Here is an 18377-nt window from a genome sequence, read left to right on the forward strand (position 1 = left end):
TAATGGTAAATCATTTATACACAACAAGAACAGGTAAGGACCCAGTATTGAACCCTGTGGAACTCCTTGGGAAATTGTTTTCCATTTGGAGTGGTTGTTAACTGAACTTGATGTTAAAATAACTCTTTGTTTCCTTTCTGTCAGATGAAAGTTGAACCACTTTAATGCAGTATCTTCGATCCCATAGCTCTTCAGTTTGTGAAGTAATAATGAGTGGTTCACCGAGTCAAAGGCTTTCGTTAGATCACAGAATATTTCTGAGACTTTTGTACCCCGGTCTAGTGATGTGCTTATTTTTTCTGTAAATTCTCCGATGGCATTTATGGTGCTTTTTTCTCTTTGAAAACCAAACTAATTTTTACAAATAATGTCATTTACTGTAAGGAAATTTTCTAGTTGTTTTGTCACAAGCTTTTCACATATTCAAAAAATAAAAAATAATAATAATAAAGGTAGGAGAGAGATAGGTTGGTAGTTTCCCTTATCTTCTGGTGATCCCTTTTTAAATAACGGCTTAATCTCTGCATATTTTAGGATATATAGGAAAGACCCATGTTCAAAGGATGGGTTTACAATAATCGTCAGTGGGTATGAAATAATATGGCATACTGCCTTGATTACCGTTGAAGGTATTCCTTTTTTTAATGATAATATTGTGTCTTTCACATCTTTCTGAGAGATTTTTCTGATTTTTTAAAAACAAATGTTCTGTATGTCATCTCTATGCCTGAAAATCATATTGTCCTGATGGGCTGTCATGTCTATGTCAGATTTTTTTATATTGACAAATGAATCATTGAAGCAGTTTGACATTTGAACATGATTTACAATAATATCGCCCTGAAACCTAATTTGAGAAATTTCTTGACTTTTAAAATTGACTGCCAACTCTCATTTCACAACAGACCAGACTGCCTTTGTTTTATTTCTTTGTTTGTTTATGAATGTACTATCTGACAGTTTTTTTGCTGCCATTATCACTTTTTTGAATATAGTCTTATAGCACTTAATATGTGTTACAAAATTAAGGTTTTTATCTTCTTTGAGCTCATTGTGCACCTGTCTTTTTCTGGCACTTGAAATTTTTATGCCTGGTGTAGTCCAATTTCGTTTATTCCTGACTCTCTTTTGAAAAGATTTTGGGGGAAATGTTTCATTGAATACACCCAATAAACAATTTAGAAAATTATCAAAATTTTTGCTGTTTAAATCACAGTCATTTAAAGGCCAGCTTATAACACTCAACTTATCACAAAACAACTCTAAATTTTCTTTGCTAAAATTCCTTCTGATATAAGATTCAGATTTTAATTTCTCTGTTTTGGGGAGTTCTATAAACGAAGCTGAGTAATCAGAAATCCCTAGATCTAGGCAAAACTTCCTTGTATCATCAAACTGATAATTTGTAGTAATATTATCTATGCAGGTTACTGAGTGGAAGTTTTCTCTAGTGCACATAGTTTAGTTTCATTTGAAACCAGATTTTTTTTTTTTTTTTTTTAAGTCATGAAATTTTTCAATGTTACTGCTTTCAATAATGTATTTAAGTTGAAGTCTCCTGCAATCACAACCTTTTTCTTGCTTCCTTTTTTAATTTTATCTAAGAGATACTGAAATTTTTTTAAGATCAATTCGGTAGCAGAGCTCCCAGGAATTCTGTATAAATTGATATTATCACAGTATTTAAATCACACAGGTCTACACAATAGCTTTCAAAAATACATTCTTCATTTAGATAACTAAAATCTTCTTTCACTTTAAAGTTTACAGAGGCATGCAGTAAGATACAGGAGACCTCATGAGATTTTTTTTTTCTAAAAGCTCCTGGGAACTTTGAAATTATTAATTTTATTTAGAATGTCTACGTATTCTTTTGTGAGCCAGTGTTCATTTAAGCAGACTACCCGTATGTTTGTCATGTCAGAAAGTATAACTTGCAGTTCATAAATTTTAGAGTAACATAGATTTGGACGTCTTTCTGCTAAACCGTTTATATTTAGAAGCATCAAGATTCAAGATAGAATTTTTGAGTTTGTTGAAGAGCCTCATTTGTTCCTTTATATTTACAGCTTCCATTTTGGATCACCACTTTTGTTTTCTCAACCCTTTCAGAAGCTTTCAGTTTCCCTTGCTTTTAATGAATCTGTGAATGTCCACGATCATTTTGCTGAAAGTCATTGAACCTAACCTATTGAAGTGTAGCCCATTCTTTCGCAGACACTCACCACTTACAAATTTATATGAGTCTACAAAAATTGCATCCAGCTTGTCACACTGTTCCCTGATTCCACTGTTTATCTTATTTATGTGTGTATCACTTACTTACCTGTGTAAAATTGCACTAATGACAATTTTTGAATTTGCAAACACACTTTTTGCTGAGCAGATCAAGTTCCGTGTTCCATTGATTATTTTTTCCTCACTGCAGTTCTGGATAGAATTTGTGCCAACATGAATGAAAACACCTTCGTGTTTGTCCTTTTTTTCATTTCCACTTTCAGTTTCACTTCATTTTGAATTTAGGATATTTTGAAAGTGTCTGCTGATCTGATGCAGTCGGATTGTGGGATATACATCGATTTCGCAGCTTGGAGCTATAACATTTTTCAGTATGGTGTCGCCAACAACAAGAAAATCCCTTTTTTCAATCCGTTTTGCTGTGGCACTTCCACATTTGTCCTTTTTGTAGGTCACTGTTTCCCATTTATATTTGTTTACAGATAGTCTGGTGGGAGGGTTTTTGGTCACATTTCACACACTATGTGTATTTTGAAGGTTTTGTTTTGTATTTGGCTGGTGTTTTTCAGAAACCCTGGATTCCGTTTCACTTATTTCCGTTTGATGGATATCACACACACAGAAATGTTTTTCTTGAGTTACTCTATCATTTTCTTTCTTTGTAGTCAGTAATTCAGTTTTCAATGCTTCAATGTCCTTGTGTAGCTGCTTTATAATTTTGTTTTTTGTATCTTCTTTTATTTCCATTTCACGTATTAATCTATGTTTTTCTTTTTTTATAGTCACTATTTCAGCATTTAATGCCTCAGTGTCCTTTTGCAGCACCTTTATAATTTCGTTTTTTGAGTCCAGTGTACTTACAAGATCAGCTGTTTTAGCTCACAAACAAACATAGCATGTCCATGGAATAACATCATTGATGATTTTTAGGTTCACTTTCGCACACTTTTCGTGCAACCAGTAATTGCACTTGACACAGAAAATACCCTTCATCACTCACTTTTCACATTCTCTACATGAAAAACTGTTTGTTTTTTCCTTTTTTTGATGAGAGCAAAATTTTACTACACTTTCCTATCGGCGCCATCTTGAACACCAAAATCATTGTATTCTCCCCTGAGGCAAACAGACCCACAATTGCTGTAAATGTTCCTTGGAGTCCTGGATTCTGGCAATGGAAAGGAGTTGACATCCAAGCTGGTCCCATACATGTTCTTTTGGGGCAGATGTGGAGATGTTGCTGGAAATGAGAGTACCTCAACATCACACACACAGTTCAGAGACACTTGTCATGTGTGGATGAGGATTGTCCTGTTGTAAAATGGTATGAGATGTAACACAAGAGGATGCAGTATGTCTATGACATACCAATGTGCATTGGAAGTCCTCTCAATCGCTACCAGCTTTAATGTGGAGTCATGCCCAATAGCTCCCCATACCGTGATACCAGGAGTAGCTCTGCTATACCTCTACAAAGCACTGGAAAAATGAGATCTCTCTCCAGGTCACTGTCTTACTTACTGATAATGATCCCCAGAGTAGCGCATAACTGTGATTCATCACTGAACGCAATGTGATGCCGTTCGTTGGCACTCCATGCTTACCTATCACATCATCATTTCAAATGCAGTTGTTTGTATTGTGGTGTTAATGGCAGCCTATGCATGGGACAGTAATTCCCTAGTCCCACATCAATAGCGTGGGATGACACAGAATATTGCAGGGAGTCCATTACTTATTTTTTGCTGGCAGGCACAGATCTGAGGGGCTACGATTTGCTTGGCACTCAATATAGCGCTTCTCCTTTGTGATGGACATGTGACAAAACAAACTGCTTGGCTGATATGTTGAGTGCTATATTGAGGTAAGCAGTGAAGAACTGTTTGTTATTGTGTATGGACAGTCTACGTGAATCAGGACGAATGGACAGAGCCACAGCACGAGCAAAGCAGCCGAATACTAGTTTACCTGCAGACAAAGCACGGGCCTGGGGAAAGCCCAAAGCTAACAACCCTGGTGACAAAGTAAGTGAATGCCAAGATGGCCTGGCAGCTGAATGTGTTACAAGAAAAGTATTGTATACCTACAAAAATAACCAAAACTGCCTACAGTTGATGTACAGAAAATATAAGGACATTTCTGGAATTAGTGGAAGCCCTAGAACACAATCTATATCTATACAATGTCTATATAATGTCTTTTATAGAAGCAGTTCAGTTTTAAATGTTTATTTATACCACATAATAATCATCAGCAGACATCTTATTAACACATACAACACACCAACAAATAGATCATGACTTCATTTACATGATAAGCAGGCTCATTGTGTGACATGCATGAAAAAAATTGTTAAATTATTTATAATTTTTAATTAAGCTGCAATAAAATAGAATTTGGCACATGAACACCATTATTTAGCTTCATCAGCATGTTGACACTGCAGTAGAGACTATGATATAATAATTTATGTAAATATGATTTATTATGTTCATTAAAAAATTAAGAAACTTGCTTTGAGTCTTGTAGTGCCATAGTGATGAATAGTGCATGACAAATAAATGGAATCCGTCAAACTCATACAAATACCTGGGTGTAGCAATCTGTCTGAATATGAAATGTAATTATCACATACACTCACTTGTAGGTAAGCCAGATGTCAAATATGATTCATTGACAGGCTACTGGGAACAGGCAGCCAAACTACAAAAGGGGAGCACTTACAAAGCACTCATGTGATCCTAGAATAATGCTCAAGTGGGTTGCGTCCTTAGCAAATAGGACTAATGGGGAAGATTGAACATATTCAAAGATGGACAGCATAATTGTTCACAGGTTTATTTGACTCGCAGAAGACAAAGGAAAGCTGGGAAACCTGATTTGGCAGATGAAGGGAAATGCCAGTTATCCTACGAAAGCCAACTCATTAAATTTCGAGAACCAGTACTCACTAATTAATGTGTGCACAAAGGTATTTAAGCAGTCATTCTTCCCACACTCCATAAACAATGGCAAGAGAAGAAACTCTAATATATGACACATTGCTAAGTATGCTCTGCCATGCACTTTACAGTAATTTGCAGAATATGTATGTAGATTTAAGTGTTGAAGAAAGAGGTTCCCAGTCAGAAAAATACAAAATATACAAGTTATGGGAGTGATGTAAAAGATTTTTTCGAGCAATTTAAAAATATTTGAAAGAAGACTGCAAGTTTACTCAGAGGGACAATGGGTTGCATTCAAAAAGAAGAGCCTAGCTTTCAGTTCTAGGGCCCTTACTTTTCCTCTTATTTCTCCGTGATCTGCATCTGAATTTACCTAGTGCCTTACCCGCATTGTTTGCAGACAACTAACTCTCCTTTTCCAAAATCCATCTCTTCAGGTTGTAAAGCATGTATAAACACAGTCTATACAAGGTTAATTCTGTGGGTAACTTACACAAAAACTATTATTAAACTAAAGTAAAACTGCCCATATGCTTTTTAGTGCCTCCAAAAATAACCCAAAGCATATAGAGCCCATACTAATTGACGATGAAACAATACAGCAAGCAAATGAGATAAAATTTCTTGGGGTATTGATTGACAATAACTTATAACGGAATATTCACAGAGAAAAGTTGCTACAGAAATTAAGCATTGTGTGCTTTGCTTCCCTAATTCTTAGACAGTCCTGTGGTATCTCAAACCTAAAAACAGTTTGTCTTGCTTTAGTACACTCTTTTGACAGCCCGTTTTGGATGTCAGGATTTGGAAAAATTTGTGTGATGTGAAAAAGGCTCTTAAAGGTAACGAAGTAGGTGTCTCTATGTATCACCACTAAGCCTACTTTCAGGGAATTCAAAATACTGCCTGTTCCCTGCATTTATATCTTAAAAACTGTGGCTTTTGTTAATAAGAATTTGCATTTATTTGAGACCAACAGATCTCTTCATGATCATAATAGTCATTATAGTGCAGGCATTCACCTGAATGGTCAAAGACTGACGAAAAGTTTATTTGGTGTAAGAAATATGGGTAGCATGCCTTACTATTAACTTTCCCTCTAGTTTAGGGAAAATAGAAATACATTTAGGAATAAAATAAAATATATCTTACTTACTATTTTTATTGTGTTGATGAATATCTAAAATCCAGTTTGTTATAACAGTTCTTGTACTTCTACTCTACAGTACTACACTATGTATAAATGTATAAGTTTTATGGAATAGTATGTGGTGTCCCACATAAAACTGGTCTGCCTCATTTACTGGTTAAGCACCTATAACCAAATTGCCTGTGAAATGGCAACACTGTCTTGAAAGTTGGCTGCACTACATTTTATCGGAAAGTTGAGTGCAGTTGTGTGTTCACACTTAGTGTTGTAAGAAGCTCATACTGTTGAGGTGTTACAGAAATGGGGCAGTTTGCATTAGAACAGCAAACTGATATTGTGGAGCGTTACATAAATACAGGCTCCATCGAAGAATGAAAAGAAATGTTTCAAGTGAAGTGTCCTGATAGGAACTCTCCACAACTAGCACTGTTCAAGAACTGTACAAGGAATGAGAGGCTGTTGGATCCATTCAGAATGTTGAGAGGAATAGGCAACCAACAGTGACAACCCCTGAAACTACAGACAGAATTTGCCTGGACATTAAAAGAAGTCTCTGCAAGTCAATAAGGAGGTTATCGCAGCAGGTTGGTGTATCTCGTATATCATGCCATCATGTACTAAAAGATATGAAATTAAAAGCCTGTCGTGTGAGTGTGATGCAAGAGTTGAAATTTGAAGAACAGGGGGGGGGGGGGGGGGGGCGAAGAGTTCATTATTGTGACTGACTGTTAACATCATTTGCCAATGGTTATCCTTTGATCCCTTACTTTACTTCATGTCAGATGAGGCCTGGTTTCATTTGTCAGCCTATGTAAACTCCTAGAATTGCAGATACTGATCAAGGGACAACACACGTATTCTGCACAAAGAACCTCTCTAATGATAGATGATGGTTGTTTGGTGTGCATAGTCCAGCACGTGCTTCATTTGCTCCATGTTTTTTAATTACATCTTATACTCCATGATATAGAAAACAGAGATTACTGCATAATAGGTGTAAAACAAAGTGTAGTGCTTTAGATAGAGACATGCTGAATGAAATGTGCTTGACTGTCAAGAGAGAAATTTGTGATGCCTTCAATGGCTAACATAGCACAATATTGTCAACTGATCTTTCACAGAACCAAAGGAAGTTCCGATCATATGTAGAGGCTGTTAGTGGCACCAAAATTGGTGTCCAGTCCCTTGCAAATGACACAGGAACTGAAACTGAGGGTAGCAAAGCAAAAGCTGAAATGCTTAACTCCATTTTCAAATGCTCCTTAACAAAGGAAAATGCAGGAGAACTGCCCCAATTCAATCCTCGTACAACTGAAAAGATGAATGAATAAGTATTAGTGTCAATGGCGTTGAGAAACAGCTCAAATTGTTAAACTGAACAAAGCTCCTGAGCCCCATGGAATCCCTGTCAGATTCTATACTGCATATGTAGCTGAGTTAGCCCGTTTTCCAACTATGATCTATTGTAGATCCCTCAAACAAAACACCGTGCTCAGTTCTTGGGAAAAAGCACAGGTCACACCCATCTACAAGAAGGGTATTAGAAGTGATGCACAAAACTACTGTCCAGTTTCCTTGACATTGATTTATTGTAGTATCTTAGAACATATTCTGAGCTCAAACATAATGAGATACCTTGAACAGAATGACCACCTCAATGCCAACCGACATGGACTTCAAAAACATCAATTGTGTGAACCCCAACTCACATTTTTCTCACACGATATACTGAAAGCTTTGTATCAAGGGAACCAGGTAGTTGCAGTATTTCTTGATTTTTGAAAAACATTTGACTCAGTACCACACCTACACTTATGGTCAAAAGTACAATCGTATGGGGTATCAAGCGAAATTTGTGACTGGACTGAGGACTTTTTGGTAGGGAGGACACAGCACGTTATCTTGGATGGAGACTCATCATCAGATGTAAAAGTAACTTTGGGTGTTCCCCAGGGAAATGTGTTGGGGCCCTTGCTATTCACATTGTATATTAATGACCCCACAGATAATATTAATACTAAAATCAGGTTTTTTGCAGATGACAGTTATCTACAATGAAGTACTCTCTGGAAAAAGCTGTCTAAATATTCAGTCAGATCTTGATAAGATTTCAGAGTGGTGCAGAGATTGGCATCTTGCTCTAAATGTTCATAAATGTACAATAGTGAACTTCACAAACGTAGTAACATATGACTGTAAAATCAGTGAGTCACTGATGGACTCGGTCAACTCATACAAACACCTGGATGTAATACTATGTAGGGATACAAAATGGAATGCTTACATAGATTCAGTCGTGGGTAAAGCAGATGTTAGACTTTGTATAATAGGTAGAATACTGGGGAAGTGCAATCAGTCTACAAAGGAGATTGCTTAAAAATCACTTGTGTGACCAGTTCTAGAATATTGCTCAAGTTTGTGGGACCCATACCAGATACGACTGACGAGGGATAATGAACGTACATGCAGAGAAGGGCAGCACGAATGGCACAGGTTTGTTAAATCCATCGTAGAGTGTGATGGAGATACTGAAAGAACTGAACTGGAAGGCTTTTGAAGACAGACGTAAACCATCCCAAAAAAATCTATTAACAAAGTTTCTAGAACCGGTTTTAAATGATGACACAGGTATCATGAGGATATGATAAGAATAATTACAGCACACACAGAGGAATTCAAACAATCATTCTTTCCACACTCCATACATGAATGGAACAGGAAGAAACCCTAATAACTGGTACTGCGGGATGTACCCTCAGCCATGCAGCTCATGGTGGTTTGTGGAGTATAAATGTAGCTGTACATGTAAACAGTGCCAGATTTCTAGAGATCTTTGACTACTTCTATGCACAATTAACAGATGCGGACAAGCTGTAAGCAGTATTCCAACAAGATGGAGCAACCAGTCACACATATAACCACGGTAGATGAACTTGTCAATAGGGGCCTCTGGCCCCCAAGGTCTCCGATCATGTCATTTTTATTTATGAGGCACACTAAAAAGCAAACTGTATGCTGACAATCATCACACAATAGACAATCTTAAACGGAACATTAGAAGGGAAATTAACATCATATCTGCAGAATTACAGTGTGTTGCCGGTAATGTCATCACATAAAGTCAGCAATGTCTGGATGCCAATAGCACCCTCTTTCAGCATCTCTGATAAACAAGTAACTACATGTTTTTTTAATGTTACTATTACCTATTCTTTTTTAGTTAGTTTGTTGTTACTTGAATCTCGGGCGTGTACTGGTTTTATGTGGAACACACTGTATATAACTGGCCTGAGTTGTGCTATTATGATTTTGTATTTTATTTTAAATTTTAAGTGTTGCTAACTTGCAGTTAATTAAGTTTTAACTGCAAATCTAGTTTGATGAATTTTGCTGTGCTCAGTTATTAATGTATTATATCAGATAGGCCAATCTGTTTAACAGTGCTGTATAATTTATAGTTTAAAATTTCTATCCTATATTGTAAATTGAATTTTGTTAAAAAATTATTCTTGTGTATGAGGTGTGATCAAAAATTAACAGGAATTTTATAATTTTGTGGCCTTCATACATCCAATTTTCATCCCCCCCCCCCCCTTTCTCTCCCCATCGCTCAACATGTTCCCGATATGTGTTTGCATTTTCAGCTGTTTTGAATATTTAGTTTACTGTAGACAATCAAAGAGGTTACACATTTTCTTGAGTGCTTGGTGAATTCTTCCTTTTAAAAAAGATGGATCAAAGAATATGCATTAAATTTTGCTTGGAAATGGAATAAAGTCCAGTATCACATTTGAAATGTTGACTGTGGCTTTTGGTGAATCTACTATGATCAAAACAAGAGTTTATGAGTGGTTAAACACTTATAAACATTTCAAAGAGAGTTGAGAAGACACCGAAGACGATGACTAGCACATCATTTACTGACAATACAGAAGTAAAGGAAATGGTCCTGGAAAATCATTATCAGAGAGGTTGCTAATAATGTCAGCCTAACTCTGGCTCATGCTACGTAATTGTTTTTGGCATTTTGGAGATAAAACATGTAGCAGCAAAATTTGTTCCGAAACTGCTGAATTTCAGAAAAAACAGACATCACTCAGGAACTGCTAAAAGAAGCTGACAATGATCCAGAACTCCTAAAGAAGGTTATAACAGGTGACAAAACATGGCTACACATGTGTGATATCAAAACCAAGGCTCTATCATTGCAATGGAAACTGCCTGAAGACCCAAGACAAAAAAAAATTTGACACACTCAATCATATATGAATGATCACTGTTTACTTTAATTACAGTGGGATAGTGCATCATAAGCTCCTGTCTTATGGTCAAACGGCCCCCTTCTTTCTATTTCCAAGGCTGTCAAGAACCATGAAAAGACATTGTTTCGCCATTATTGATGAGATAAAAACAGAATTGTTGAACACTATAACAAAAAGTGATTCCAGAAGTGCTTTCAGAGAATGGAAAAAGTGTTGGCACAAGTGTGTTACCATATATCTGAGGGGGATTACGCTGAAGAGGACAAAGTTGATGTTGATGAATAAATAAAGATTCTTTAAGAAAAACAAAAATTCCCATTACTTTTTGATCACACCTTCTATACTGTACATGTAAGATTTGGTGGACCACATAAATAAATAATATGTATATATTATTGGTAAAAACAAATGTGTCAACAGGCAAACAGAAAGTCTGCAATAGGTAGGCACCATAGTTCCTATTTTACAGAAATAAGTATGCAATATTCTTTCTGTAAAAGTTTGCAGTAGGCAGATGCCCCAGTTTGTATATTACAGATGTAAGTATGCAATATTCTTTCTGTAATATAGTTGCAAAAGAAATATATTTTGTAAAAATGGAAAGAAAACTGCTGTTTGTAATGTGATTTAATCTGTCTTTTGAAACACCTCATTGTAGGTCACTTAAGAAGCTTGAATATGATGATATCAAATCTCTCATGAAATTCATGTCTCCTATATATCAGATTTATATAAAAACCACACAGTAGGAGCTAAAGATACTTCTGTGTCTAACAATTGGGGGGTGTAGATTGTGACTCAGACCTATGACCTGATGTTAAAGAAAGATATTCATCTTCTCGTTTTCTTTCTTTATAGAGACTGCTTCACATGTACTCTTCGTGCAATAAAATTTATAAAAAGTAGCTACCATATGAAATAATTTACAACCATATCTTCCATATGAAATGACATTTGTCCATTTACACGGGATTGATTGGAAATGTTACAATACATGATTAATAATCTCAAAAATAACTTATATTGACTTTTTGCAAACAAAAAGCTTCTTGAACTTTGTAATTCCTTGCCAAAAATTAATTATTTAATATTTATGTATACAACAAAGAAAAACTCTTTTAATCTTGAAACTAACTCGAGCAGAATGTGCTCTTATTTTACTGAGATAGTCATTTGTCACCTCAACAGAAACAGAGATACATACATACCGTAAACTAAGAAATTAAAAAATTAAGAATACTGACAGGTATTAATAAACTATCAACCACTAACTATGTATCTTTGGAGACATACCATACAAGTTGTCGGGGCTTACAAGGAAATTCTGTGTCCCTTTCAATGTATTTGTCACGTAAGTCAGATGAACCAAGCCATAATTTTCCATCATCAGTAATAAGTGCAACATGACGGTTGTTTTGCGACACTGCCATCTCCACCACTGAACTGTTACCATCAGTCATGTCAAGCATCTATAACAAAAGAGTCAATTAATTCACAGCTCATTAAGCATCCCTGTGGAAACTGAAACACTACCATTATTAAAAGATATTTTTATATACATCCTAATGATAAGATAAAAGAAAATATTCAAACAGTTAAGGGAGATGAAACTTTAATTGTGATGGGGGACTGTAAATTGATAGCAGGAACAGAAAAAGAAGGAAAAATAATAGAGGAATATAGACAGAGGGAAAGGAATGAATGACAAAACTACTGGTGTAATTCTGCACAGAGCATTCTTTAAGAACTAGGAGACACTAGGAGGTATCATACTGATTACGTAATATAAGACAGACTGTGAAAACCGACATTAAACTGTAAGACATTTCCAAGGGCAGATATGGGCTCTTACCATAATTTATTGGTTATGAACTGCAGATAAATTTTTTTTTTTAAATGCTAAAAGGTAGGAAATTAAGAAGAAGAGACCTGGATAAATTGAAGTAACCTGAAAGTGTTGGGAGCTGCAGAAGGAACATTAGTCAACATTTGACTGAAATGGGCAAAAGGAACACAATAAAAGACAAATAGGTAGGTTTGAGAGATGAGATAGCGAAGGCAGTAGAGGATCAAACAGGTAAAAACACAGTCTAATGGAAATTTTAGATAACATAGGAGATAATGAATTTAACTGTTGAAAGGAGAAAAGATAAAAATGCAGCAGCTGAAGCAGGTGAAAGAGAATAAACATCTAAAAAAAAGAGATCAACAGAAAATGCAAAATTACCAAGCAGGAATGGTTAGAAGACAAATGCAAGGCTATAGAAGCATGCATGACTAGGAGAAATAAAAATGCTGTCTATAGCAAAATTAAAGAAAAAATAACCAATTGTATGAATATCAAGAGCTCAGATGGGAAAGCAGTACTAAGAAAATAAGGTAAAGCAAAAAGGTGTAAGGAATACATAGAATCACTGTAAATGGGAATACTGTAGACAGAGAAGAGGGGAAAAATGAAGGTAAGATGGGGGCAATTATGCTACGAGATGCAGTGAAAGACCTAAGTCGAAACAAGGCCCCAGAGTAGATGAGATTACCTCAGAATTACTGAGATCTTTGGTAGACAGCAAAACTACTCCACCTGGTGTGCAAGATACATGAGAAAGGTGAAATACCTTCAGACTTCAAGAAGAATGTAGTACTTCATACTCTACAGAAGGCTAGTGCGGGTGCTGATAGGAGCAACCACTATTGAACCACCTGTTTAAGTCATAGTTGCAGAATACTGACATGAATTATTTACAGAAGAATGGAAAAACTGGTACAAGTCAATCTCAGGGAAGATCAGCTTGGTTCCAGAGGAATGTACAAAGACACGAGGTAACTCTGATCCAACACTAATCTGAGTAAGATAGATTAAAAAAAGGTAAACCTATACTTATAGCAGTTGTAAATTTACAGAACGTTTTTTGAAAGTCTGAAGGTAGCACGGATAAAATGCAGACAGCTATAAGTTACCTATAACTTGTACACAAACCAGACTGCAGTTGTAAGAGTCTAAGGAGATAAAATGGAAGAGGTGGTTGAGGAGGGAGTGAGACAGGGTTGCAGCCTCTCTCTGATGCTTTTTGGTCTGTGCTCTGAGAGAGCCGTGATGAAAGCCAAGGAGAAATTTGGGAAGGGAATTAAAGATAAGGGAGAACAAACAAAAACTTTGAGAACTGTTGATGAAATTTTAATTCCATTTGAGATGGTACAGTGCTTAGAAGTGCAGTTGTGCAAAATGGAAAGCATCTTGGAAGAAGGCTACACGATGAACATCAAATAAGTAAATCAAGTGTAATGGAATGTAGCTGAATTAAATTAGAGGATACTGAGGGAATTTTGTACTTTAAGAAATGAGACACTAAAAGATAGTAGATGAGTTTTGCTATTTAGGCAGCAAAAGAACTGACAATGGCCAAAGTACAAAGCATATGAAATGAGGAACTCGTTTAGATGAATTTAAATGCTAGGAGCTCCATTTAAAATATATTTTTCTGGAGTTTAGCCTTGTACAGGAGCGAAACATGGATGATGAGCAGTTCAGACAAGAAGAGGATAAAAGCTTTTGAAATGTGATGCTGTAGAAGAATGCTGAAGATTGGATGGGTCGGTTGAATAACTAATGAGGAGGTGCTAAATCCTATTGGAGAAAAACGACATTTCTGGCAAAATTAGGCTAAAAGAAGGAATCAGTTGATAGGACTCATCCTCAAGGAACCAACAATTTTATAATGGAGGGCAGTGTGGAAGGTAACAATTGAGAGGGAGACCTAGGCATGAACACAATAAACAGCTTGAGGTGGACATAGGTTGCTTGAGAGAAGAGGGTTGTACAGAATTAACTAGTGTGTAGTGCTGCATTAAACCAGCCTTAAAACTGAAAACAATGATGACAACAGTATAATAGCTGAAAAGTCTGAATGCAACATAACATTATGAGGAAAACAACCACTTATCACATACAAGAAGTTGTACTAAGCAATGGAGAGGCACATAAATGACAAAATATAAACTGAAGCTAGATTGTTTCTTATCATTTCTTAAAACTTGGTATGAAACAAAGGACAGAAGTCCATAAAGAAGAGACTAACATAAAGGTTAAACTAAAAACTGAACAATCACCCACACGGAAAAGTATTATATGAGAGGTTTAGGTTAGAGCCTAGACAATATTTAATGCACACGCAAAAGTCGTTTCATTATCAGCTAATATAGAGGGTAGCTCCTCATGTATACAGAAGCCTTCTGATGAGAATATAGAATAGTGTTGCCATGATCATTGGGTGTCTGTGAGGTTGTGAGGTTGTGTGTGTGTGTGTGTGTGTGTGTGTGTGTGTGTGTGTGTGTGTGTGTGACTTGTGATTGAAAAAGAGCTACTGCTCAAAAGTTAGAGTAATTGCTGTTTTCAGTAACATGTTTCTGTGCTCCACACATCGAACTGCTATAAGAGAGTGGTTGTCTTTCCCTTACTTTATGTAAATATAGTTTTTTTTTTTTTTTTTTAATGTAGCGAACGTGATTCCAACATGTGGATAAGTTAACTAAAAAGCTCAGTTCTGTCCACTTTGCACTTAGAAAACTCTCTCATCATGTTGACCTGCAGATTGCTAGCATACTCTGTACTTTCACGCAATAGTCTCCCTATGGCATAATCTTTTGGGGCAATGCTGCCAAGGAGTAGAAAGATCAGTGGAAAAAATGTTCCTATTTGAGCACAAAAAAGGCGAATACGCTCCTGTTTACAGAAAGACTGACTGAAAAGTGGAATATCAGCTGCCTCATGCTGCTTACATCAAGCATCTTCAAAAATTTTCCAAAAAATGTTGACATGAGAACATATTTGCACTTTTTAACATGCAACTCACCCCTCACTCCCATAAGCTCCCATACCTGTAACTCACCACACCCAATAATCGATCACTGTAAGTCGATCAGACCCATCCACTCCCACTTGCCCACTCTCTCTCATCCATTCAGGCCAACTCGTTGTCATTATCTCTTCATGTGTCTCTAACTGTCACTGTCCCCCACGTCATAGCCACAGTTTCCTTTGTTCTATCCTATCAATACTGTCTCCTCTCACTGTCACTGTCTCCCTCTTCCAATTCATTCATTCATTCCCATGCTACTGTCTCTTTCCATTGTCACTATCTCTCTTTTCCTCACAGTCACTGTCAACTTTTTCTCATTATCGCTGACTCTCACTCATTTCTAAGTTTCTTTGAGTCATCAGTCTTCTGCGGCCCACCACAAATTCCTCTCCTGTGCCAACCTTTTCATCTCAGAGGAGCACTTGCAACCTATGTCCTCAATTATTTGCTGGATGTATTCCAATCTCTGTCTTCCTCTACAGTTTTTGCCCTCTACAGTTCCCTCTAGTACCACGGAAGTCATTCCCTAATGTCTTTAACAGATGTCCTATCAATCTGTTCCTTCTCCTTGACAGTGTTTTCCACATATTCCTTTCCTCTCTGATTCTGCACAAAACCACCTCATTCCTCACCTCATCAGACCATCTAATTCTCAATGTTCGTCTGTAGCGCCACATCTCAAATGCTTCGGTTCTCTTCTGTTCTGGTTTTCCCACAGTCCATGTTTCACTACCATACAATGCTGTTCTCCAAAGGTACATTCTCAAAAATTTCTTCCTCAAAGTAAGGCCAATGTTCAATACCAGTAGGCTTCTCTTGACCACGAATACCCTTTATGCCAGTGCTAGTCTCCTTTTGACATCATTGGCTATTTTGCTGCCTTCGTAGCACAATTCCTTAACTTCATCTACTTCGTGACCATCAATCCTAATATTAATTTTCTCGCTGCTCTCATTTCTGCTACTTCTCATTACTTTCGTTGTTCTTCGATTTACTCTCAGTCCATATTCTGTACTCGTTAGACTGTTCATTCTATTCAGCACATCATGTAATTCTTCTTCACTTTCACTCAGGATAGCAATGTGATCAGTGAATCATTTCATTAATATCTTTTCACCCTGTATTTTAATTCCACTTCTGAACCTTTCTTTGATTTCCATCACTGCTTCTTCAGTGTACAGATTGAAAAGTAGGGGCGAAAGACTACATCCCTGTCTTACACCCTTTTAAATCCAAGAATTTCGTTCTTGGTTGTCGACTCTTATTATTCTCTCCTTGCTCTTTTACATATTGTATGTTACCACTCTCTCCCTGAAGACAGATTACCCCTATTTTTCTCACAATTTCGAACATCTTGCACCATTTTACACTGTCGAATGCTTTTTGCAGGTCTAGTTTCTACTTCTCTTGATTTCTCTCCCAGTGGCATAGTCTCCTTCATTCTTATCCTAGCACAGTTCCATCACTGTCAACTATGTTCCACTACCACTATGTCCCACTCTTTCTCCTGCACTGCCCCTGTTTCTTTCACTCTTCCTATATCACAACCCCCGTCTATTACCTTGCAGTATTTATTACCGCAAGCTCTTTCCCACTGACACTATCTCTTTCTCTCTCAAAATAACAAAGGGAAAATGTTCGCATGTTAACATTTTTCAAAAAATTTTTAAAAGTGCTGGAGAACGTGGAATGAGGCAGCTCGCACCCCACTTTTCAGTCAAAGCCTTTTAAACAGGGGCATATTTCCCTCTTTGTGCTCTAATAGTAGCATTTTTCTGCTGGTTCCCTTCTTTTCCCTGCTACAGTAGGGCGTTTCACTCATACATGAAAAGAACTTAATGGATCAGTAAAATTTTGATAGTTTACTTATGTGAAACTGAAGTAATATAGAACTATATAATTTTACACCTCAGACCAGATTTTATGTGCACAAAAATATGTTTAAGTGCTTCAGTACAACAACAACACGGGATTCCCAGAACCCTTCTGCTGACTATGGAGACACTTTGCAGTATATTTCTCCATGCTAAAACACTTTATAAACTACATTTTGTCCTCATACCAGATTTTATGTGCATATTTTACGTGTACAAATAGGTTAACTTTTAAACTCTGTATCTCAGAAACAGATAGAGATTTCAAGAAAATTTTCAAGGGTGTTCTGGATAGGGATCTAAGGAATACATCATAAAAATTACAGCCATTCACTGAACGTACTGATCTTGGACCCTACAGCTCAGTTTTGGTACCCAAACACCACGTTTTTCACGTTTTTTCAGGAATAGCACTCGAACTAAATGGTGGCCCTGTAAGTCCCTTAAGGCACACCACTGACCACATCTAAAACAAAAAGAACCAAATGATTTTCTCCATTTGCCTAATCTAGAGGAAGTGTGCAATACTAAAACTTTGGCCCTGTACTGTAGTTAAAGTAAGACAATCCTTCAGTTGGGTACACAAATCGTCCATAATTCGTCCATAATGCAAGGGCTATCCGAAATACTTGACCCTCTATCACCAACTGAATCCAGTGTATGAACCCCAAAAAATCTCAATTTTATGCATAGCATTTCAGAACATAGGTAGTACATACATGAGCAGTGATACTGAAGAGACTCAGCATTTGACTCACCATGAGCCACAGGCACCCTTGCATATCAGAGGTTGTCCCCCTTTTGGACCTCTGGGCAGGGACTACTCAGGAGGACATTGTTATCAGGAGAAAGAAAATGTGTTCTATGGATTGGAGCATGGAATGTCAGGTCTCTTAGGGAAATTGATAGGTTAAAGTTAGATATAGTGGGAATTAGTGAAGCTCAGTGGCAGGAAGAACAAGACTTCTGGTCAGGTGAATAGAGGGTTATAAACACAAAATCAAATAGGAGTAATGCAGGAGTAGGTTTAATAATTAATTAAAAAAAAATAG

General features: G+C 36.7%; 1 protein-coding gene across 2 annotated transcripts in view; it reads right to left on the reverse strand.

Moving 5' to 3' along the window:
* Positions 1–18377, reverse strand: part of LOC126416299 (vacuolar protein sorting-associated protein 16 homolog) — a 209857-nt gene that overhangs the window by 105776 nt on the left and 85704 nt on the right. For both annotated transcript variants that reach the window (XM_050083958.1, XM_050083957.1), the window contains exon 5: positions 11889–12064. In XM_050083958.1, coding sequence (XP_049939915.1) covers positions 11889–12064 — 176 coding nt within the window. The remainder of the gene's footprint in view (positions 1–11888; positions 12065–18377) is intronic.

This window comes from Schistocerca serialis, chromosome 8 (genome assembly GCF_023864345.2).
Source record: "Schistocerca serialis cubense isolate TAMUIC-IGC-003099 chromosome 8, iqSchSeri2.2, whole genome shotgun sequence".
NCBI lineage: Eukaryota > Metazoa > Arthropoda > Insecta > Orthoptera > Acrididae > Schistocerca > Schistocerca serialis.